The sequence below is a fragment of the Macadamia integrifolia genome, unplaced genomic scaffold, assembly GCF_013358625.1.
Source record: "Macadamia integrifolia cultivar HAES 741 unplaced genomic scaffold, SCU_Mint_v3 scaffold614, whole genome shotgun sequence".
NCBI lineage: Eukaryota > Viridiplantae > Streptophyta > Magnoliopsida > Proteales > Proteaceae > Macadamia > Macadamia integrifolia.
In genome coordinates this window covers 9,135-33,084 of record NW_024870498.1, presented here as the reverse complement: position 1 = coordinate 33,084, position 23,950 = coordinate 9,135, and the positions used below count along the sequence as shown (strand labels likewise).

The following is a 23,950-nucleotide window of genomic DNA, read 5'->3' as shown; positions in this document are numbered from 1 at the left end:
TCGTAAAAGACAACATCCATAGTCACAAACCAACACCGAATAAGAGGATGAAAACACTGATAGCCTTTCTGAGTAGGAGCATACTCCAGAAAAATGCATCGAAGACCATGAGGATTAAACTTTCTATAAGGATGATGATCACAAGCATAGCAAACACTACCGAATACCTTAAGAGGAACAGGAAAAGCAGCGGAACCTTCGAGAAGATCCAGAGGGGAGCGGAAGGCATAAACCCGAGAAGGCATTCAGTTCATAAGAAAGGCAGTAGTGAGAATTACGTCGCTCTAGTACTGAGGAACATGCATCTCAAACATAAGAGAGTGTGCTACCTCACAAAGGTGGTGATTCTTCCACTTAGCAACCCCATTTTAGGCCGGAGTATCCACACAAATAGTCTGATGAATCATCCCATGATCGGAAAGGTAAGCTTGAAAGGACCCTTCAAAGTATTCCCCGCCATTGTCGCTTCGAAGGATCTTAATGGTAGCACCGTAGCACCGAACTGAGTCTAAACCATGCGGTGAAACTACTGAAAGCAATAGGTCTCACCCTTGGTTCGCATCATATAAACCCAAGTAGTCTAAGAATGACAATCAATAAAAGAGACAAACCACTGATAACCATTGACAGACACATAACGGGATGGACCCTAAATATCAGAATGTATCAATGAAAAAGGAGTGGCACTTTTAGTTCCAGAAACAGAATAAGTGATTCGAGTTTGTTTGGCCAAAACACATGCCTCACAAAAAAACTTACTCGAATTACAATTTTTAAAGGATGGAAAAACTCTAGCTAAAGTTCCCAAAGGGGGATGTCCCAACTGACGATGCCACTTCAGTAACTCAAAGATAGGAGGTGACGTAGAAGATGTCTGAAGAGCCTGACCAGAAACCAATGCCGAGTCATCATCAAGCAGATACAGATCACTACGTACCCTACTAGAGCCAATCGTTGCCCCTGTCACCAGATCCTAAAAAACACAATGAGATGGGAAAAATGTGACTTTACAATTAAGACTGGAAGTAAGACTACTAATGGACAAAAGGTTAGTGGGAAAAGAAGGAACATGTAATGCAGTAGAAAAGGATAAAGAGGGGGTACATCCAACAAAGCCCTTACCTAGAATAGTGGAATAAGTCCCATTAGCCAATTTGACCTTACCATTACCAAGACAAGTAGTGTACTGTGAAAAAAGAGACAAGTGACCTGTCATATGATCAGAAGCCCCAGCGTCTATAATCCAAAGGGGTAGAAGGGACAGACATAGTATGACCACAAAAGGAGATACTTGACCTAGAAGGGGTGTGTTGAGAATGACGCTAATTCCTTATCGAGATTAGCACTAGTTTCACTAGGCCAATAAGGATAATTCTGTCCTATCAGCCCATTGTTCTATTTTAAGGTTAATGACTTTATGTTGAGGGTACTCTTGTCATTTTTAATTATGGTAAAATATATAAAATAATGGGAAACCTACGATTAAATAATTCTGGTCTGATCGCAGGCTACTCCTCTTTTTGGGAGTCTTTCGATCGCATCTCTCTCTGTTTTCTCTTCTTTTCTCTTTTCTCTAGTTTGATTATAGGTATCTAGGATTGTAACATGGTATTAGAGCCTCTGTGATCAACCTTAGAGTTTATACATTCCTCTCTGTTGACTTTATTCTTCCGCTAACCTCTCTGGTGTGCTGCCGCCTACTGCTGCATTTACTATAGCTTAAATCACATGGGTGTTAGATAATATCTCTTTTCTCATTTTATTAATTGATGATCGAAGACTGATTTTTGATAGGGTTTTTTATAACTTATCGATTTTTTCCCCATGGTCTGTAGTACACACCCTAAATCCTAAACCCTACCGGAGATTGTTTGTTTGGTGATGACTATGGAGAGATCAGGTCTTGATCATATAGCTCTGTAATAGAATCCTCCTGATTTATTTGGTGTATGGATCGTGCTCTATTGGTACTATGTTGAAGATTTGAAGACCTTGGACCGTAACCATCTTCTTCTTTGACCCAATTGATTCCTACAAGGGCTCTAGTGCTAGTCGTTGTGATTCAGTTGTGGTTTGCTGTTTTTTTTTTTTTGTATTTCTACAACTCTATTTGTCTACTTTATTTTCGGTTCTTATGGCCGAGACCAAGTCTGCTACCTCTGTGACTACTACATTTGCCTCGGACAATATCAATGTCCAAATTACTTCCATTAAGCTCAAGGGAAGCTTGAATTACCTACTTTGGGATCATTTTGTGAAGGTTTATCTTATGGCCAAGGATACACTTAAGTGTACTACTTCTGAGGCACTATTTGACAACGTTCCGTTTCTATATTTTTTTGTTCCCAGAAATGGAGAAATAGCCTAAAAAGTGTTTGATAAAGTTGTTATTTTTCGCCCGTTTCTAAAAACATAAATCAAAATTTATGCCTATTTACAATTCTAGAAATGACTTTGATGAAACAAGTCATTGTTTCGTCGTTTCTAGAAACGAATTTGAGAGAAAAAGGTTGTTGTGCCCAATAAATCTCTTAACTATTTAAACCTAAAAAGAGGCAACCGAACCCTATCTCCCTTTTGGGCATCCAATGATACTATTGGGTTTTTTACTGGTATTATGTCTGCAAAAAATGTTTCGAGAAACAGGTTTTTTAGACACCAAAAAATCCGTTTTTGTTTCCAGAAACGTGAAAAGCCATTTTTATTGTTTCTAGACACTAAAACAGCAAAAATGTTATCAAACGGTGCCTGATTCTCCTTCATCATCTGACAAGGGTTATGATGAATGGATGAAGGAGAATGCTTTGATTTTAAACTAGTTGTGAAATAGTATGGAACTAGATGTCGTTGCCAATGTCATGTTTCACTCTACTGCAAAGGGAGTATGGACAATTTAAAGGAAACTTACTCTCAAGAAAAGGACATGACCCGTATTTATGATATTTATGAGACGTTGTTCCAGTTTTGCCAGTCTGGCAGATCTCTTTCAGAGTATTATAATACTTTCAGGGGAATGGTTGAAGAACTTAATGTTTTCTAGCCCTTGACCACAGACATTGACAAATTGAAGGCTCAGCAGAATGAGTTTTTCATTTCCAAATTTTTGGCTGGATTGAATAATGATTTGAAGGCACTGAAGGGCCATTTACTTCCAGGCGTTTCTGTTCCTACTCTGAATGACACTTATTCGCGACTACAGCGTATCACTTCATCAACTAAATCTGGTCAGTCTTCTGAAGGTAATTTTGCTTCCTTACCAACTGTGGACGTGGTCGTGGTCGTGGTCATGGTCGTGGTCGCAGTCGTGGGGGGTTCGTGAATCGGCTGGTCGAGGTTCTAGTGGACAGCCTTCTGATTGTGCAGCCTACTAGTGCACTTATTGTGGGAAGCCCAACCATACTATAGAGACTTGCTGGGAAAAGCTTGGCAAGCCAAAGTGGGCAACCCAGTTAGCCAATCATGTAATATCAGATGATGGTACTGACATAATGTCTTCCGTTGATGCTAAACCGAGACCTTCAAGAGATTCATCTACCAGTCTACGCGATGACATCAATCAGTTACTCCAGCACTTGCACACTCTCGAGGCTTCCTCTAATACATCCAATGGTGGGTCTACATCTGCTGCCACCTTAGCTCATACAGGTACATCAGCCCTTCTTACCACTACCTTTACCCCCTGGATTATTAATTCAGGTGCTTCTGCTCATATAACTGGTAAGTCATCACTTTTTAAGACCTTTTTCCTCTAGTACCAATTCTACATCTGTTATTCTTGCCAACGATGCTTCCACATCAATTCTAGGCCATGGTATTGTCTCTCCTAGCCCCTTTTTGAATTTATCTTCTATATTACATGTTCCACAATTTCCATTAAGTCTTCTTTCAGTGAGCCAGCTAACTAGTTCATTAAATTGCTCAGTAACCTTCTTTCCCTCTTACTGTGTTTTTCAGGATCTTCACACAGGGAAGACAATTGGTGGAGGATGTGAAAAGGATGGTTTATATTATCTCAACTATGGTTCTCCTACTTCTTCTGTTGCTACTGCTGTTAGGGATGTAACCCCTTTCCAATGGCACTGTCATTTCAAAAATTTATCTGTCTAGGTTGAAACTTTTTTTTCCTAATTTTAAGTCAGTTCTTAAGTTAGAATGTGAGGCATGTGAGTTGGCTAAACATCATCATGTGTCCTTCCCATCTCGTTTTTGTGTCTCGTAGTCCGTCTTTATTTTCTTTAGTCCACTCTGATGTATGGGGTCCTTGTAAAGTTAGTAATAGATTTGGTTTTCGCTATTTTGTGACTTTTGTGGATGATTATTCTCGCCTTGCATGGCTTTACATGTTAAAGGACATATCTGAATTTTTATCTGTGTTTCAACAATTCTATAATGAAATAAAAGCTCAGTTTGGTATTTTAATTAAGATTTTTCGTTCGGATAATACTCTAGAATATGCTCAAAATGAAATTTCTGATTTTTGTCACCCGTGGGATGATACACCAAACTAGTTGCGCCTATACCCCACAGTTACTTATGGATTTTCTCAGTGTTATTCTGATCATTCTGTCTTTGTTCGTCACAGAGGTGATAAACTGGTTATCTTGGTAGTTTATGTTGACGATATTATTCTTACTGGTAATGATGAGGCAGGAGTTTATAAAGTGAAAGCTTATCTACAGCAACACTTTCAGACCATGGACTTGGGCCAACTTCACTATTTTCTTAGGATTGAGGTGATCCGATGCAAGAAAGGGATCAGTCTGTCTCAAAGGAAATATGTGTTGGATCTTTTATCTGATACTAGTATACTTGCATCCAGACTTGTTGATATCCCTATGGATCCTCACCAAAAGTTTGGTGTTAATGATGGCGAACCTCTCCCAGATGTGCATCAGTACAGGAGTTTAATTGGCATGTTAATTTATCTTACTATGATTCATCCTGACGTCTCCTATGCTGTTGGAGTCCTCAGTCAGTTTATGCAGTCTCCTCAGAAAACTTATTGGGATGTTGTTGTCTGTGTTCTTTGTTACCTAAAGGGTGCTCTTAGAAAATGGCTGATCTATCGTCCTAATCAACATATGGAACTGTTCGCTATTCTGATGTTGATTGGGCTGGCTCTGTTAGTGATCGGAGATCTACTACGGGTTATTGTAGATTTGTTGGCGGTAATCTGGTTACATGGCGTAGCAAGAAGCAGACTACCATTGCCCGATCTAGTGCCGAAGCAGAATACAAAGCTATGGCTCATACCACTGTTGAGTTGATGTGGCTTCGGTCTTTACTCTTGGAGTTGGGATTTCTAGTGACCAAGCCTATGAAGATGTACTGTGACAACCAAGTTGCGGTGTACATTGCTAGTAATCCGGTCTTCTACGAGAGGACCAAGCACATAGAGGTGGACTGCCACTTTGTTCGTGATGCTGTTCTGAAGAAGTTGATTGAGACCCCTTTTGTTCCTTCATCAGATCAGTTAGCTGACATGTTCTCTAAGTCTCTTCTTGCTCCTATTTTTCATAATGATTGTACCAAGCTAAGCATGGGTGATGTGTATGCTCCAGCTTGAGGGGGAGTGTTGAGAATGATGCTAATCTTGATAAAGGATTAGCGCTAGTTTTACTAGGCCGATAGGGACAATTCTATACTATCAGCCCATAGTTCTGTTTTAGGGTTAATGACTTATGTTGAGGGTGCTCTTGTCATTTTCAATTATGGTAAAATATATAAAATAAGGGGAAACCTATGATCAAATAATTCTAGTCTGATCGTAGGTTACTCCTCTTTATGGGAGTCTTTCGATCGCATCTCTCTCTCTCTTTTCTCTTCTTTTCTTCTTCTCTCTTTTCTCTGGTTTGATTACAGGTACTGGGATTGTAACAGGGTGGAATGAGCAGAGCTCGCAGTGGCAGGTGCAGGAGAGTTTGGACGTGTCAAGAGGCGCCGAAGGGCAGTAAGCTTGTCAAACGATAGTGAGGCTACTAAGGAGCTAAGAGCAGAGTCAAGAGTCAAGGCTCTCAGTATGGTTGGCCAGCCTAAAAGTACCGCCATGACCCTTCCCTCGCCCTTTTCCAGCTGTATCAGCAGGACGACAATGAAACTTCCAACAGTGCTCCTTGGTGTGACGCTCCTTCCCACAGTTATTGCACTTCACTGGAGTCCTAGTAGAGGAGCCACCAGACTGTGGGGCTGCACTAAGGGACTGAGTGCCAGAAAATAGTGCAGATCTCTCAGTAGGAGTGGCAGCTTCTTGTGGAAGCATAGTGGTATGTTGACTATCCTCAAATTGGATCACACCATAAGCTTGATCCAAGGTAGGAAAGGGGTCACGACTCAAAACCTGGGACCGTAACTGATCAAACTCCACATTTAGACCTGTCAGAAAGTCATAGACCCTGATTTTGTCCTCTCGCTTCTGAAACTTAGTGACATCTTCAGCGGTGGAAGGAGTATACTCCTCATAGAAGTCCAACTCAGTCCATAATGACCGCAACTCATAATAAAATTGTGATAGAGTAAGCCCTCTCTGCCTCAGATCACGAACCTTATGGCGAAGCTCAAAGAACTGAGCATCATTTCCTGCCTGGGAATAGATATCCTAGACAGACTTTCAAATCTTCGCAGCGGAGTCAAGGAGGTGTAACCACGCGAAAGCTGTGGCAACATGGAGTTGACAAGGAAGGCAATAACCAGAGAGTTGGCACACTCCCAACTGTTAATCTCAGTACTGGTGGTCGGACGCTTCGTGGTTCCAGTGAGGTACCCGTAATAGCCACGGGACTTGATGGAGATGCAAACCGAGCATGACCACATAAGGTAGTTTGTGCCATCAAGCTTGATAGCACAAGGAGGAAAGGTAGGAAGAGTCGTGGTGTCTCCGTTAGTAGAAGCAGATGAGATGGTAGACATGGTTGCTACTCAAGGGGGCTGTGTAAATGGAAGAGACACTAGCCGGAGATAGAGAAAGCACCAAAATAACCAGAAAAAGCTAGAAAACTCAAAAATCAATAAAGGGTGAAACCCTGAGAAAACAATTTTGGGGATAGCTCTAGAACAGAGACCTCAAACTAAAAATTGGTCAGTACATACCACAAGAATAAGAGGCACCAATCGTAACAAACATCAAGACGATCAGAGAATCGAGCGGGGAAAAAATATCCTGGCAATGAAAAAACGTTCTCAAGGAGAAAACCCTGAAAAAGTGATGAAAAAAAGGTTCTGGGTCTCTCAGATCATTGTAGAAAAGAGTCTGAGAGCCTAGGGGAAGGATGGGTGGAGGCTCGAAACCCTCTTGGTGGGTTAAGAAGCTCCCACCACGAGAGAGAAGCAAATGAATAGAGATTGAGGGAGGCGCAGATGAAGGAGGCAATGGGAGAGAGAGAGAAATGAGAAAGATGCAAAGAGATGGAGAAGAGGGAGAGCCCTTAGGGTTTCGGATCCTAAGGCTCTGATACCATGTTAAATGGGGTAATGACTTGTGTCTAATATGACACCAGCCCTCTTTATTTATAACAACGGAGAGAAAGTTCTAGAGAATTACAAAGACCATTAAACCCTTTAGGGTCCGTTTGGTAACTAATACTTTCCCTAAAACCTATTATTACAATAGTTTGCACTTACCATGAATGATTTAACCAGAAACATTCAAGATGAGGTTCCATGGTGTATGCTCTTTGCTGATAATGTGCTGATGGATAAGGCAAAAGTAGGGATTAACGCTAAGTTGGAACAATGGAATTCAACTTAGAAATCAAACGGTTTTAAGATAAGTAGAATGAAGACGGAGTATTTGATTTGTAACTTTAGTCACACCAGGATGGTTAACGATATGGTGAAAATTGAGGAGGACATACCGCGAAGCAACTATTTTAGATATTTGTGGTCCATCATAAATAAAGAACGTGATATAAAGGATGATGTTTCACAAAGATTTAAAGGGATGGATGAAGTGGAGAGGTGCGTCTGGAGTGTTGTGTGACCAACACAATGTTGGGCAATCACACAATACAATGTTGGGCAGTTAAGAGGCATCATATAGACAAGCTATGTGTAGTAGAGATGAGGATGTTGAGGTGGATGTGTGGCAAGACTAGGAAGGGTAAAGTAAGGAATGAACATATTAAAGTTGATTTGGGAGTTGTCATGATCCATGACAAGCTCCAAGAAAGTTGTTTGAGGTGACATGGCCATGTTCAATGGAGGCCTCGGGATGCACCAGAGACTAGGAGTGAACGGAATCAGATTAAAGAATCTAAAAGAGCCAGGGGCAGGCCTAAAATGACCATAGGAGTAGTAGTGAGGAAAGACATGCATAGTTTTGGTCTTGACTCAAGTATGACCTCGAATAGAGCTGTTTGGAGGGCAAGGATCCATGAAGCCAACCCCATTTAGGTGGTATTTTACTGAGGTATCGCTGTTCTTTTTTCTATTATTATTAATATTTTACCCTCGCACTGATCCATGTAACCGACTTCATTTAGTTGGAAAAGGCCAAGTAGTTGTTGTTGTTGCTTGAGGGGGGGATGTTAAAGGTATACCACTTGGGGTATTTTGGTGTTTCTTGTAGTGTCTCTTTTATTTCAAAGCTGTATGAGTAATTACTCATATACTGAGGAGTTTATTATAATTAAATATCATATTTATGTTATAAATATAACCCTTCCTGCCGGTTAGGGTGTCTTCACACCCTAATTAATCAGTTTCTCTTTCCTCCCCTATTTTCTTCTCTTCTTCTTTCTCTTGATCTGCACTGGTATTGGTTAATGCTTTTCTGATTTTGTCACATGAACGATTATTTATCGGATGCCATAAATCGGATCGGCTATTACTGCATCCGTATTCGGCATGAACAGTGACAGATCCACATATTTGTCTCATTTACAGGGCTAATGATATGGCAGAAGTAGAAAACCTGTAACTGTTGTCATTACAGATGATTAGGATTTTATCTTGTGATAATTGCTGCCTCCATGTATAGCCATAACTAAATACATTCAAAACACAGAAGGTTCTTCAAAATTTCTGCTTTTATTTCCCAAATGGTATAATGACACAGCACCAACTTCTCATTGATCATAATATCAGCGTGGTTCATTTCAAAACCTTAACATGGTTTGGTTGGTGTAATACTAATGAGTTTGTATATACATAAGTTATGTACAAGGAACCATTATGTAGTAAGCAATTTCATGGACATTTGGCTAATGGGGATTTAGTTTTAACTCTTCTTTTGCATTTTGCAGAGCCGGACAATGCAAATGATGTATGAAATTATTGCACAGGAGCTAAAATACAAGAAGCTTGAGAACTCTCACCCTCTAGACTACCTGAATTTCTATTGTCTTGGTAATCGGGAACCTGATGGAACTTCACCACCGAGTAGCCAGCCATCTACTAATGGTGATGCGGTAATCATACAGAAATAGATTGATTTTGTGTTGATTTTAGTCATTACACCCTCCATTGTAACCAAAACATTTACAGAAATAACTTCATTTATTATGACTAGCGTGTCTAGTAGTTCCTAAACCATTAATTAGCAAGTACTGTGGGTCCAACTATCAGTAAGTCCCATGCAGCATAGCACTCCTGACTCTCCCTGATTTGTCTGGTATTGGTTGAAATTTGTATCTAAAGGAAGATAAATTTGCGACATCTATGCTTCAGTTGGCTAACTTCAGTTTTATCCAAGTCGTCTTTAACATATGTTTTTAAGAATTTTAACAGTATACAATCACGAGATTTATAACCACCCTACCATTCAATACTAAGGTTTCTCTGTATTTTGTCCAGGCACTTATTGCTACAGAACTCCAAATTTCTGTCAACAAACACTCCCAACTGTTGCTAATTTGCTATTCTAGAAAGAGAGATTTCAGGCATTCTCAGAAATCCTTTTGGGTTGAATCATGATGACATTACGCATCATGCAGCCTGTATTTCATCTTTATTCTTTGATTAACATCATTCATCATTCAAGGAGCTTGCAAATTAAATTCACATTTTGCATCTTGTATCCATGCAAAAGAAAACCAGGAATTCTCTTTAAAATAATTAAGGATAATTATTCCATGAAACAGACTGTGAACACATGGGTCTGCTTAAATGTGTAGCAACTAATTTTGGATAGTGCATGAGCATGTCATGCACGAAAATTTTCCGACTATGGATTTCCTACATCTCAGTTTTCATCTGGTTTGATGAGCATATATTTCGCATGAAAATTAGCATCTGTAAAGATCAAACATAGTTTGTTTTCATAAGAACCCACAGGTATATTGGCATTTTATCTATGCCTTGGCTCTTGAGACACATTCAACTGATCCTCACCTTGACGAACTTAATTTTTCCTGGAGAAATGGATAGCACAGAGCAGTTACTTCATACATTTCTTCACAGTTACTCTTTTTTTTTTCTTTCTATTAAATCCGTGTCACCTAGGTTCTTGTGGAATTTTGATGCGACAGGAGGTAGCCAGCAGTTTGATCTGATATATGTTCATTAGAAATCTCGCATCAATAGGGTAGATAGTAAGTGAAGTAAGGAGCTCCATTTATAAAAAGCATGTTGTTAGTTTTCTAGAAATTTTATAGTGTGTAATACTGAAATTCAAAACTGTTCTTTCAGGCATCTGGTGCCCAAAAGCACCGGCGGTTTATGATTTATGTTCATGCGAAAGGAATGGTAGTAGATGATGAATATGTCATTGTAGGATCTGCGAATATCAATGACAGATCATTGGATGGTTCTAGAGACACAGAAATAGCTATGGGTGCATATCAGCCACATCACACATGGGCTAAGAAGAAACACCCACATGGCCAGGTTCGTAACCTTTTTCATCTGGTTTGACTTGTATTTATTGTGTTTAGCATACTTTTTTCTGGAGTTGAAACTGCCGCCTAACAAATTGGAGTCTGAATCACCCCAAATGCACGGGTTACAGTCAATTGAATGAAAATGATGATACCTCAAAAGCAGTTAATCTTCCCTTTTCTCTTACCTTGCCATTGATTCAGAGTTTTCCAACCAAGGTTACAATGTGCTGTTTGGTTTGTGCAGATACATGGATATAGGATGTCTCTGTGGGCTGAGCACCTGGGGATGGTAGATGAGCTTTTCAGGAAGCCACAGAGTTTGGCTTGTGTTAACTATGTGAATGAATTGGCTCGTGAGAACTGGGAGACATACGTAGCCGAGGAAGTTAAACCGCTGCATGGCCACCTTCTCACGTACCCAATTTCGGTAGATGCCAATGGGCATGTTGGTCCTTTGCCAGGGCATGAGGAGTTTCCTGATGTTGGTGGTAAGGTACTTGGGGCTCCCTCCTCCCTTCCTGATGCTCTGACCACATAGTGTGCAATCTTTTACTTGTTAATATGTGATTGATTGGAACCAAAAGAACAGTAGTTAGAAGAAGAGGGGGGGGGGGTTGTACAGTTCTGATAAATTTCAGTGGTACTAACTGGTCCCACTCCTTTGTTGCATGTAATTTTAGTTGTACATAAGAGAAAGAATAATGGTTTCCACTGTATAAAAAAAGAATCTTCATTTCTATTTCCACTATTCTCAGCTTTAGGAATTCTTGAGTCGTGAAATTGAGGTGGAAAAAAAGGGAGTGGTGGGGTTGGGAGCTAAGGGCCATACCATTTTGCTATGAATGTACTACATGTTGGATTGTTCAAGCCAATTCTCGTTTGGCATTCTTCTCCAAGAGTCTTGTAACAACTGACTACCAGGTGCAATAGCGCTCTAAAACACTAATGGGTAAGTGGTAACAAACCACAAAGGACCATTAGACTGTTATAGGGGAGTCTTAAGTCCTCTGTGGTCTATGTGAATAGCCTACAAGACTGCGCAGTGATAATCTCTAATAGATTGGTTCAAGGAGGAAGTAGGACAAGATTCTATCATCCAACATAGAAAAGTCAGCCAAAATTCTCTTCTTAGGGCAACAGGTATGACAGACAGCCTGCCTCAAATATGAGCATTGAATTTTCTCTTTCTTTCTTCATTGCGCTTTTTAGGTGGTTGTCTTTATTGTGTCAAGTCTATATGACTGATACGATGAGAAACTTTTCAAGATTGGTCATGTTGATACGATGTATCAATTCATGTTGATACGATGCAAAATTGATACAAAAAAAATATGGGAGAGAACCCTAGGCCGTGTCACCCCTGCTCTTGTGCAGGGGCTAATGGGAGCACACATCCAAACATCTAACAGGAAGGGGCCTGGTGGTTATTTTTACACTATTGCGTCTAGGCGTAGTGTTGCAATGGGGGAGATTGTTATATCCAAGAAATGGCCCAAATCCGGTGAGTTTCAAAGGTTGGTTAAGAAACGGGAGAGGCATTGAGCAAGGCATCTCTTTAGTCCCATATCAGCCAAGGGAAAGAGATTGGACTAGTTGATAATTTCTAGCACACGTTCTGCAATCACAACGTATTATAAAACTAAGAGGTTCATGGGTCAAAGTGGAAAATATTGTGTCTTGGTATGGGGTTAGGTAGCTTTTTTTCTCCCAAAAGATTTATGTATAAATAAATACATTTAAAAATCTCATTTTTTTTAAACGTCATAGACGAATGATTACACAAGAAAAAATTGGTATTTTCCCACAAATATTTGTAGGAAAAAAATTTATTTTCTAAATCTTTTTGCGTCTCAATTTTTTAATGAATAATTTTTTCTACTCTCATTTTTTGTGAAAGTATTTTCTATACTAGAAAACAACATAGAGGAGTAATATTAAACAAGAAAGTATTGATCGGGATCGTCAGGCTTCTGCTCCACCGTAGTGCGTGTTTCTCCCTTTCCTTTCGCATGAATTAGCTATTCCTCCCCCCTGAGATTAAGATGTCCAGTGAGTCCTCTCGGGCTGTCTCCCCTATTCACAGCTAAATTGGGCCCCCACGGCTGGAACCTCCAGACGAGGCGAACTTTGAACTAAATCTGGATGCAGAGACTGAAGACCTGCTAGATTCAAAAGCCAACTTGACCCTTGTTGGGAAGATCTTAGATGGAAAGCCCTTCCGTCAGCAAGCGGTGAATGATGCTCTCGTCTCGGTGTGGCATCTCGTCGGTGAAGTCCATATTACATAGAATCTCCATGTGCCATCGAAAAAACTTACTATTGATACTTTTGTGTGTACTTTCATTGATCTTCGCATTGGTGTGAAATATTGATCGGGATCCTCAGGCTTTCGCTCTGCCGTAGTGCGTGTTTCTCTTCCGCCGTAGTGCGTGTTTCTCCCTTTCCTTTCGCCTGAATTAGCTATTCCTCCCCCCTGAGATTAAGATGTCCGGAGATCCTCTCGGGCTCTCTCCCCTATTCACAGCCAAACTGAGCCCCCACAGCCGGAACCTCCAGACGAGGCAGACTTTGAACTAAATCCGGATGCAGAGACTGAAGACCTGCTGGATTCACAAGCCAACTTGACCCTTGTTGGGAAGATCTTGGATGGAAAGCCTTTCCATCAGCAAGCGGTGAATGATGCTCTCGTCTCGGCATGGCATCTCCTTGGTGAAGTCCATATTACGCCGGTGGCCTCTCACAAATTCATCTTCCACTTCAGTCACCCTTTGGATGTTAAGAATGTCCTAGAAGGCAGCCCATGGTCGGTGTCTGGGAACCTGCTAGTCCTAGAGTGGTGGAATCCCATAGGGGATTGGACATTCCAGTTTACTGAGTTTTGGACCCAACTACACGGCATTCCTACAGATCTTATTCACCCTGATTTGGGATTTCAGTTGGGATCAAAGATCAGGGTTACCAGTTGTGTTACGATTATCCAAGGCTCCCGCATCGCAGGGCCTCTTCCATTCCTGCGCAGCCGCATCTCTCTGGACCTCAATAAACCTCTAAAACCTCGGTTGCAGATTAATCACAGGAATGGTGTACAAATCCCTATTGAAGTCAAATTAGATTGATTGCCCATATACTATTACTTCTGTGGCCATATCAGACATGAGGAAAGAAGATGCGAAGCTTGGTTCTTAGAACATAAGAAACATAAGCGATCCCACGGCTGTGACTCGTCAGAGGTTTGCCCTGAAGCTCCTCAATCTCTATTTGCTAGTTTTCTTCAGAATCCCAGCCCTGAACCCCGCCTTATGGAAGCCGCTCGGACTATCAGAGACCCCCCCGCTCTACTCCCCAGGGCCAGACTGAACTGCACTCCATGCCATCCCGTCTCAACAGTGCCGATGTCGGAGAAGAAGCCTATACCCCCATCCATCAACAGGACCGTACACGCGTGCCTGTGTCCGAACCAACCCATCCACGTGGCGACACCCTATATGCTACTTCACTGTCCCCCTCTCAGTCTCTCGGTCACCATATCCCTCACTCCCAGGCCACTGCCACTGCACATCCTAGCTTTGTCTTTCCCATAACGGTCCACTGATTAGAGAAACAGACTCTCTGCCACCTCATCATTCTTTCACCCATCCTGCACCCCACATTATTGCCGAGGATCCTTCTCATCAAATCCTCTCTACCCTCCAAGCTCACATACAGAATTATCCTGATCAGCGACACCTCTTATCTAATATCCTTCCTCTACTCTCGGGAATCCGCATCTCCAACCCTTATATGGACCCAGTTACTGTCTTGACCCGCCAACTGATGGAAAACCACAAAACCTCTATAACCCAGCACCTTTACTCACGTTCTACCCTCTCCCTGAAGTCCTGAACCATGTCCTAATACCGCCTCCTCCAACTCTATTTTGAGTTTAGACAAGAATTCTTATCCCCACAATACTCCTCCTTTACCGTTGCACCACCCCTCCATTAACCCTCCAGCTGAGAACCTCCCTTCCCCTACTATTGACCAACAGCCACACCTACCTGATCTATATATTCTGATAACCGTTTCGCCGGCACCCTCTCACCATGTTTCAAGAAAAAAGAAGATGACACAAGGGGAAGAACATGCTCCTGGCCATTCACACAATCTGAGACCCACAAAACCGAGGATCTTCAGTCTCAAGCCAAAAGGGTGAAGCAAACACAATCAAAGGCAGCTGCTCGCATCATGTTAGAGTCTCTATCTACTGAAGATTTTTTAATGGATGGCCCCTCGGCTGCTGGGGGAAATCAGCACCACCCGGAGTTATGAGAATAATTTTATGGAACAGTCAGGGTTTGGGAAAGCCCCTAAGAGTCCGTTCTCTCCAGTATCTTTCCTAGTCTACTCGCCCAGATTTAATATTCCTTATGGAGACTCGTTGCATGCGAAGAAGATTAATCATATTGCCCAGTGCATTAAGTTACCACCATACTTCTCGATGCCGCTGATCAACACGAGAGGTGGTCTGACTCTGTTTTGGGATGCCAATTCGGTGGTGGAGATTCTTCATAAAGACCAGTATTTCATTGATTCCCAGGTAACCCAGAGACTTAACCCCCCTTTTTTTTTATTACATGTGTGTATGGCCATCCTGTTAAATCTTGCAGGCATATTATATGGGATAAAATTTTGGGTTTGTCTTCAAACCGTAATGAAAATTGGCTATGCTTGGGTGATTTCAATTCCTTCTTATCCTGATTCCTGGCACGAAAAGATAGGGGGCTCTTCTAGGGGCGGAAGGGACATGTTGCAATTCAGAGATTTCATTGATGCTTGTGGGCTTATTGATATTGGCTCTTATGGCCAGCATACACTTGGAATAACCGGAGAGGGGGGTCCTCTAACATCAGAATTAAGCTTGACCGCGCCCTTTCCAATCTCTCTTGGAGAACTGCCTTTGCCGAGGCTATTGTTTCTGTCCGGACACTCTCTGGTTCTGATCGTCTTCCAATAGTTGTTGATACGGAGGGAGGAAAGTCATCGGGAGCTCGTCCTTTTCGCTTTAAAAATATGTGGTTCACTCACCCAGATTGTAAGAAAATGGCAGCTAAAGCGTGGTCCCTTCCTTGTATGGCCAGAGCTTATGATACTCCCTTCAACAAAGGCCAAAATTGCAAAACAACTCGTACAAAATGGAACAGGGAGGAATTCGGGAACGTCAAGCTGAAAATAGAAGGATATCTTCGCGACCTTGAGCTTCTCTATGATCAGCCATCTGAGAGATCCCAATTTAAGGAGAAGGAAATTGAAAATCTTCTGAATATTGAGCTGGAAAGAGAGGAATTATTGTGGCAGCAGAAATCCAGAACGCAATGGCTTCAAAGTGGGGACCGAAATACTAAGTTCTTTCAGGCCGTTACCCTCCAAAGAAGAATTAGAAATAAAATTCTTAAGCTCCGTGGGCATCGGGTGAGTGGGCTAACTCAGAGAAGGAAATCAGTTCAGAAGTGCTCAACCGTTACAAGGATATTTTTACCTGGGAAGATGTTGATCAGGACGCCCTTAATATTGTTACTCAAGCTATTAAGCCAGTGGTCACTGATGCGATGAATGAGGACCTCTGTAGAGCTCCTAGCTTAGAGGAAATTGATCAAGCTCTCAGAGATATGGCCCCCTCTAAAGTCTCCTGGCCCTGACGGCCTCCCTCCAGCATTCTTTCAGTGGAATTGGGATATTGTTCAAGATGATGTGGTGCGGTTTGTTCAGGAATTTTTTGTAAAAAGACACTCTCCTCCAACCTAAACACCACTCACATCTACCTTATTCCGAAAATTAATCAACCTGAGAAGGTGGATAAATATAGACCGATAGTTAAAGTGGTCACAAAAGTCTTTGCTACCCGGCTGAAACTGATATTGGATTACATCATTGCTGCCTCTTAATCCGCCTTTACTCCCGGTCGCCTAATTTCGGACAATGTCTTATTGGTTCATGAATTATTCCACTACATCCGAAAGAAAAAGAAAGGGAAGAAAATGCTGGTTGCCCTCAAGCTAGACATGTCCAAGGCATATGGTCGCCTCGAATGGCCCTTCGTGGAAAAGATCCTACTTCGTTTGGGGTTCAGCGACAGATGGGTCTCACTAGTTATGTCATGCATCACCTCTGTTTCTTATGGCATTCTGGTTAATGGAGCAGTTTGAGGTAATATTACTCCTTCGAGGGGTATTTACCAAGGTGACCCTCTCTCACTGGCCATATTCGTCTTCTGTTCACCGGCTTTGAGCTTCCTTCTTCCTGTGGCTGAAGGTGAGGGCCTCATCCATGGCATTAAAGTCCGAAATCGACCTGCTCCACTCACCCATCTTCTTTTTGCTAACGACAGCCTTCTATTCTCTGAAGTTAAGCCGCAGGAAATCCATAACTTGAAGGACTGCCTCGATCTTTACAGTAGGGCTAGCGGCCAACAAATTAATTGCCAGAAGTCTTCCCTCACCTTTAGTCCCAACACCATTCCTCGCTTTAAGAGGTGGTTTTCATTCTTAAGATGCCATATGGAGAGGGACCGAAAAAATATTTGGGGTTGCCTACAAAGTTTGGTACATCAAAGGTTGAGCTCTTTAAGGAAATCAAGGACAAAACTTTGGGACGAATACAGGGCTGGAAGCAAAAATTATTGTCCCATGCTGGGAGGGAGGTGATGATCAAGTTAGTTTCCCTCTCTATGAACACCTTTGCTTCATCCCACTTCAAGTTACCTGCCTCGCATCACTCTAAGCTCAGGAATGCTTCCACTCACTTCTTTTGGGGAGAGTCCGGGGAGAAAAATAACATATGTTGCATTTCTTGGAAGCGGCTTTGTAGATCTAAGGAGAAAGGGGGCCTTGGTTTTAGAGACTTAACAATTCAGAATAAGGCTCTCCTTGGGAAACTAGTGTGGCGCTTATGGTGTTTCCTTAATTCTCATTGGGCCATCCATATGAAGCAGATTTATTATCCACATGGGGAGTTTATGGAGGCTCAGTTAGGCTCAAATCCGTCTTGGGAATAGAGAGGAATCATCGAGGGAAGGAAGGTGCTAATTGATGGTCTCATATAGGTTGTTGGTGATGGGGCAAGCATCAAGGTGTGGGAGGATGCCTAGATCCCCTTCACACCCAACCATAGACCTCAGCATACTTACTTGTACACTAACAGAGAGCTTCTGGTTTCGGAGCTTATAGACCATAATAACCGCTCTTGGAAATGTGAAGTCCTAGACTCAATTTTCCACCCAGATGACAAAGCCGCTATTATGAAGATTAATCTCAACCTGTTTCCCCAATCAGATTCAAGAATTTGGAGTGTCCCTAAGGATGGTATCTATTTGGGTAAGGCGGGGTATCACTTTTTATGCAACCAAGAGGACAGCAAGAGAAGAGCTTCATCCGCCTCCTCTTCAAATCATCTCACTCACCATATCCCAGATAAGATTTGGAAACAAATCTGGTCGTTCGCTCAACTCCAAAATCAGGAACTTCTTATTGGCATGCTTGCTCTGGTGGGATTGCTTCAGGTGCTCGATTAAAGAAGCGAAACTTTAACATTGACCCTGCCTGTCATCGTTGTGGAGCCCCCTCAGAGACGGAGGATCATATTTTACTTAACTGCCCTTTTTCCAGAGCAGTCTGGTTTGGCGCAAACCTATCATTCTCTCCTCCACAGTAGCTTCCCCAACTTAAGGACTTTATTAGTGCATGGGATAGCCTACAGCCGTCCAATAAATAGCTGAACAGGGGACGTAGCGACTTCGGCATCTTTCTTTTGTTGGGCATTATGGCTTAGTAGAAACTGCCTATTGTTTAAGTGTGAGAATCAATCCCCTATAGACGTAGTCCAATATGCTAAACGACAGATCGAGGAATTTCAACAAGCAACCACACCTCAGAGGAAGAATGCAAGGAACCCCGTGGGAGGTAGGGAGCAAACGGGCTAGACCTTCCCCCTTCTCCTTTCTACAAGTTGAATGTGAATTTCTCAGCTCGTGGAGAGAAAGGGGGGCTGGGCTTCATCATTTGGGACACAGTTGGAGCCCAGACTCTGTCAGTCTCGGTGCCTGTGACTATAAATTCTCCTCTGCAGGGTGAAGCCTTAGCCATGCGGACTGGACTCCTTCATGCAATCCTGGAATGCATTGATGATTTGGAAGCTGAGACCGATTGTAGTGAGCTGTTTGGCTTTTAACCCAGCCGCTGTCAAACCCACCTCTTGAGACACTTCACTTGGTTAGGGACATTCAGCACTTAGCCTCCTATTTCAGAAAATATATTTTCCTTCACACTTTCAGGGAGATTAACAGTGTCGCTGACTCTTTGGCTAGGAAGCCTGTGTCTTTGCCAAGCGAGACATCTTGGCCATTATCCACTCCTTAGCTCTCAGATGTCTGTTTATCCGATGCCATGCGCTCAGCTTGCGCTAATAGATAGCTATCTATTCTACCAAAAAAAAAAAAGATAATAATCAAATTGCATGCCCAATTGTCCAATATAATATGATATTGTTTTAATGAGGAACTGATATATAATTGATGGTATTAATTGTGAATTTAGAAACCTCAAACCCCCAAAATGGGGCCTGCAACTTTCCTCTTTGGCCAAAAACCTTTGCTATCTCTGCCCTTATAGTGTGAATACCTCCGGCCTTGTGTGTTTTTGTTCGCCCCAATGGCGTGTAAGCCTTTTCCCCCTTTCTCCTCCCTGAGAGAGTGCTATTATGATCCTTAGTAATCCTTCAGGCAACAACGAAGCCTCTAAGGACTTCGATAATGACAACCCTATGCCCTCACCATGTTTCCCTCCACCATTCCCAACTTCGCTGTCCCCATCACCTCCTCCACCATCCCCATCACCACCTCCCCATCTCCTCCACCACCCTTCCCATCATCAACTTCGCTGCCTCCACTACCATCAGCCTCATCACCTCCACCATCTCCTTCGCAGCAGAATGCACTAGTGGCAGAGTCCTAGGTGTGTTATGTAATCTTCCCTCCTCTCCACTTCCACCGTATATCCGCCCAACTCCTGTTGCCCATCTAAAACCACTGCGATCATCAACAATCCATTCCCACCAACCCACCAACAGAACCACCTTTGTCATCTTGCGCACTATGAATTGTCCCTACAGCGGGGCGGTTAATGGCCATTCCCAACCCCAACCTTTCTCATCAATCATATATACGACAGGACCATATGTTATGTCATTCCATATTGGGGTGTCAACCGGTCGGGGCGGGCTGGTCTTGGTCTGGCCTAATCGGGCTTGCCCTTTTGAAACCCTTGCACTATGAATGTCTGTTTAAGTAAACGACCTAGATTTGAGGGGCATGGTTTAATTTATAATTGAGCCGATCGATGTCGGGCTTTAATCGTGTTACCTTAAACGGGCCTTATATCGGCTTTAAACGGGCTATGGACCATAGCCTACTTAAGTTTAAATGGCTCTAATTTGGTTTTAAATATGTCTACCCTAAAATATTTTTTATAAGTGAATTAAATGTCCAAAAATCTTTCATTTTCTGCCGTAGAACTCCAACAGAGTGGTGCCACAAGTACAGTTGAAGCCACAAAATTTTTACTTCTTGATGGCTTGATGAGATCAATACTTCCTCTCCATAAACAACAACCAATAATATTGATGTTGTAGGTGTTGGATGCTTCACAGAAAAGGGACTTATAGCAGTAATGAAAATAGAAACAAAGAAGAAGAAGAAGAAGAAGAAGGTAAAAGATTCCAGGTTCACTGCTTCTCACAGTCCATGGATCACGCACACAAGTTTTTTCTGAAGAATCAAACTTGATCGTGGCAGGCCAAGTCCCTCACGTTATTGATGGCCAGCAAGATTAGAAGCAAGACAAATCAGAAAATTGAAACTAAAACTTTAATTGGCAAATAATTGAAACAAAGGAAACTAATAATTCTCCAAAACAATAAAAATGAAAAACAAAAACAGATGTCGCTTGAAACTTTAATTGAAAGATTTTGAACCTACCTTGATCTTTTTTATGTTCTGTGATGTCGCTTCAAAGACATACCTAATCTTATATGTGAATTTCAGCTCTGGTCGAGAACACAAAAAGAGAAAACCAAATTAAAAACACAAGCCAAGAACACAAATAAAAATAAACCTGAACTACCCTGTTAGTGTAGCCTTCATTGCATGAATCACTCTCCCATGAAGATGCTCTCACCATCAGGATCCCTACAACACAGTTCGACTGAAAGCTTGAGGTCGAGGAAGAGGGCAACGGTGGCACGACCAAACTCCAAAGAGAAAGTGTGAGTTTAGCCCTTTAGGGTTTTTCCATCTTGGATTTTACTCTTTAGTCTATAGACTTTTACTATTAATTTTTATTAGTAGTGGTAAAATAGGTATTTAGGTAGTTTTGTGGGGGTCAGGTCAGCCGGGCTAAAGGGCTCGGCTCAAGCCAGTCTCTTATGCTGTCGGGCTTGGTCGGGTGCCCGATAGGCTAGTAGACTACACCGTGAATGCCCGTTTAATAAACGGGTCAGTCCAAGTCGAGCCTTAAGCGAATCAGGCTCAGTCGGGCCTACCTGTGCTGGCTCAGGATTGACACCCCTAATTCCATGGTTTCAGAACCAAGTTGTCTTCGAAACCTTATATTCCATATGTCTTTCATTTCACTTGTTATGTCCTTTTCTCAGGTTTTGGTTAGCCAACCTTAGGCTGTGTTTGGTATCCAAGAGAACAAAAGAAAAAAAAAAAAAAAAAATCTAGAAAAGAAAAAGAAGAAAAGGAAAAATAAAATTTCTCACCATCTGGTGATCACAAAAGAAAAAAGAAAAAAAAAAAAAGAAGATCAACAAGACGAATCAGCATGTTTGTTTTCTCTTATTCCTCATTTTTTACATGCCAATCCAATGGCAATAATCATGCCACAGATGAAATCCAATGAGGCTTCTTCATATGTGCACTATTTGATATTTTAAAATATAACTGCAAGCATACGGATCAGTGTAGCTGCGGATCAAACACAGGGAGAGCAGCCACTTTATTTTTTTTGCTTCTTTTAATTATACGAAAGTGAACCGATTAATGGTTGTGATCTAATTCTAATTACCGTCCTAAACATATGTATCTAAAATAACGTCCTAATCATTCGTCATCTAAGAATTTAAATACGCAAGCCACGTAATTAAAATTAAATAAATAAATAGCTGAAAATAAACACCCCATGCAATTGAAAAGCAATGAAAGAAAAAAAATGCTAAATAAAAACAAAGTAAATGAAAGGGGATAAAACTAGAGAGAGACTCACAAGTAGGTTTCTCTACTTAGCCCGAGGGATGCATCATAATATGAGCTTCCCTACTTGACCAGAGAGTCACTCTTACAAGGGTTACTCTACTTGGCCTTAGGGAAAGGGAGACAATTAAAATAAGAATAATAAAATGATGGTTCTATGGCTAGGAGGGGCAAAGCCAACACATACACTAGCCATGAACCTTGGGGGAAAGGGATAGCAATAATGTAACGACTGAAATTAAAATCCTAAATTAAGAAAAAAATGGTAGTCAAAAAAGGGAATGAGAGGAGGGAGATAAGACTACTGAAGGAGCCTACTTACTTGAATTTCAACCCTTGAACTAAAAACTTGATTGATTTGAGATACTACTAGTACTAAAAAACAGATCTGGAATAAACCAAATCTGAAATTTCTAGTACTAGAGAAAACAAATCTGAAGAAAAAAATTGAACTTGAAAGACATGCTTCATAGCTTGTTCTTGTCACCTAGAACTAAGCCTAGAACTAGAACTTGAAAATTACAACTTCAGTTGTTTAAACAATAAAAATAAAAGACTGAATCAAAAACAAAAGTGCTTACATTAATTGAATAAAAAGAACTTACAAAAGTGTTTAAAGCATAAACCTAGAACTAGAGCTAGAGAAAGAGATAGAGCAAATAAGAAAAAACCCTAGAAGAAGAATGAAGTGCCTCCTCCCCTTGTGTTAATTCTATTATATAGAGAATGGAGGAGGGAAGCTAATGATCTTAGCTTCTAAAAAGAAAAAGATTTTTTTTTTTATCTTGTTGATGAAGTGGAGGAGAGAGAAGAGAGAAAATGTGTGGAAAGAGATCTCCCATGATTTTTCTTGCCTTTTTTTTCCCTATTTTTTCTCCTTTTTTCTATTTTTCTCTCTCTTCTTACGCAAGAAACCCCTTTGGCCGATTTTTCTTGCTTGGATTTAGACAATATTCTATTTTAATGAAAAATTCCATCCATGCCCTTTTCTTTTCTTTTTTTTTCCTATTTTTTCTCTTTATTTTGTCTCTCTTCTTCAAATTTGCATATAACCATCTTGCCTAGCCTCCTTTAAGTAATGAGTAGGAGAGAGAAAATCTTCTAAAAAAAAAACATCAACAAAATGGCAGCTAAGAGATTCGAATTTGAGACCTCCTAATAAGCAAGGGATTTTGCACACCACAACTCACCAACTACGTTAGGTAGTTGTTGTTACCAAAAACGAATCTTCAATCACTTAAGGATGTGGTCCATCGATCCTTATTGGTATTTGAAATATTCCTTATACCCTTGGGACAACTGGAGATGGGCTGGTTCTATACCTCGATTCAGTTCTGATCCATTATTCTTTTTATGACCTGAAAAGAATAATCACTTGTACGGTTGACCAAACGAATGTGTACTTGTAATTGAACACATCCATCTTGCTTAAAATTTTATCCTCCAACCATGAAAAGAAATAGGATCCCTTTATGTGTAAAATTGGAGATATAATGCCCGATAGTCCTTAAGGCCTTGAAATTATAAAACCTGTAAAAAGTGAGTAAAATCCAAGTAGCTCCATTCTAAATATGTAAAATGCATGTTTTACTACACTAGATTTCACACATAAATGTGCTCATCATGCACCAAAAATCATCATACATCAAAGCAAACCTCATAATCTTATTGTTCACCTTCTCCGCATGGGACTTGCAAAAACACGAGGCAGCCCTCCGTGTAGTGACATTTTATGTGCTACATGTTCTTACACAGCCATCCGCCCTACCCATAGCTCACCTAGAAGACTCTGGCTGCACCTTCCTCACCCCTCCGATCTCCCCGTTGTTGTGCACACCGCCTTTTCTATTCCTAT

At 41.4% G+C, this 23,950-nt stretch overlaps 1 protein-coding gene and 2 long non-coding RNA genes across 3 annotated transcripts; 2 read left to right on the top strand and 1 right to left on the bottom strand.

Moving 5' to 3' along the window:
- The first annotated feature begins 7,922 nt into the window (after window positions 1–7,922).
- Window positions 7,923–11,557, top strand: LOC122069431 (phospholipase D delta-like). Its single transcript, XM_042633444.1, has 3 exons — window positions 7,923–9,404; window positions 10,624–10,821; window positions 11,059–11,557. The coding sequence occupies exons 1-3, from the start codon at window positions 9,249–9,251 to the stop codon at window positions 11,350–11,352; spliced, it is 648 nt and encodes a 215-aa protein (XP_042489378.1). The 5' UTR covers window positions 7,923–9,248; the 3' UTR covers window positions 11,353–11,557.
- Window positions 11,558–12,665: 1,108 nt separating this feature from the next.
- On the top strand, window positions 12,666–19,155 carry LOC122069432. Its single transcript, XR_006137449.1, has 2 exons — window positions 12,666–15,390; window positions 15,461–19,155. It is a non-coding gene; the product is annotated as an uncharacterized LOC122069432 (long non-coding RNA).
- Window positions 19,156–20,433: 1,278 nt separating this feature from the next.
- LOC122069433 lies at window positions 20,434–21,505 on the bottom strand. Its single transcript, XR_006137451.1, has 2 exons — window positions 20,821–21,505; window positions 20,434–20,646 (listed from the first exon to the last, which is right to left on the bottom strand). It is a non-coding gene; the product is annotated as an uncharacterized LOC122069433 (long non-coding RNA).
- Window positions 21,506–23,950: the final 2,445 nt, after the last annotated feature.

What these genes read in the sequence shown, in the direction of transcription:
- LOC122069431 (XM_042633444.1), top strand. Translation starts at nt 9,249, where the DNA reads ATGCAAATGATGTATGAAATTATTGCACAGGAGCTAAAATACAAGAAG. An exon ending in CATCTACTAATGGTGATGCG is followed by an intron (nt 9,405 to 10,623) that starts GTAATCATACAG and finishes CTGTTCTTTCAG; the next exon opens with GCATCTGGTGCCCAAAAGCA. An exon ending in AGAAACACCCACATGGCCAG is followed by an intron (nt 10,822 to 11,058) that starts GTTCGTAACCTT and finishes TGGTTTGTGCAG; the next exon opens with ATACATGGATATAGGATGTC.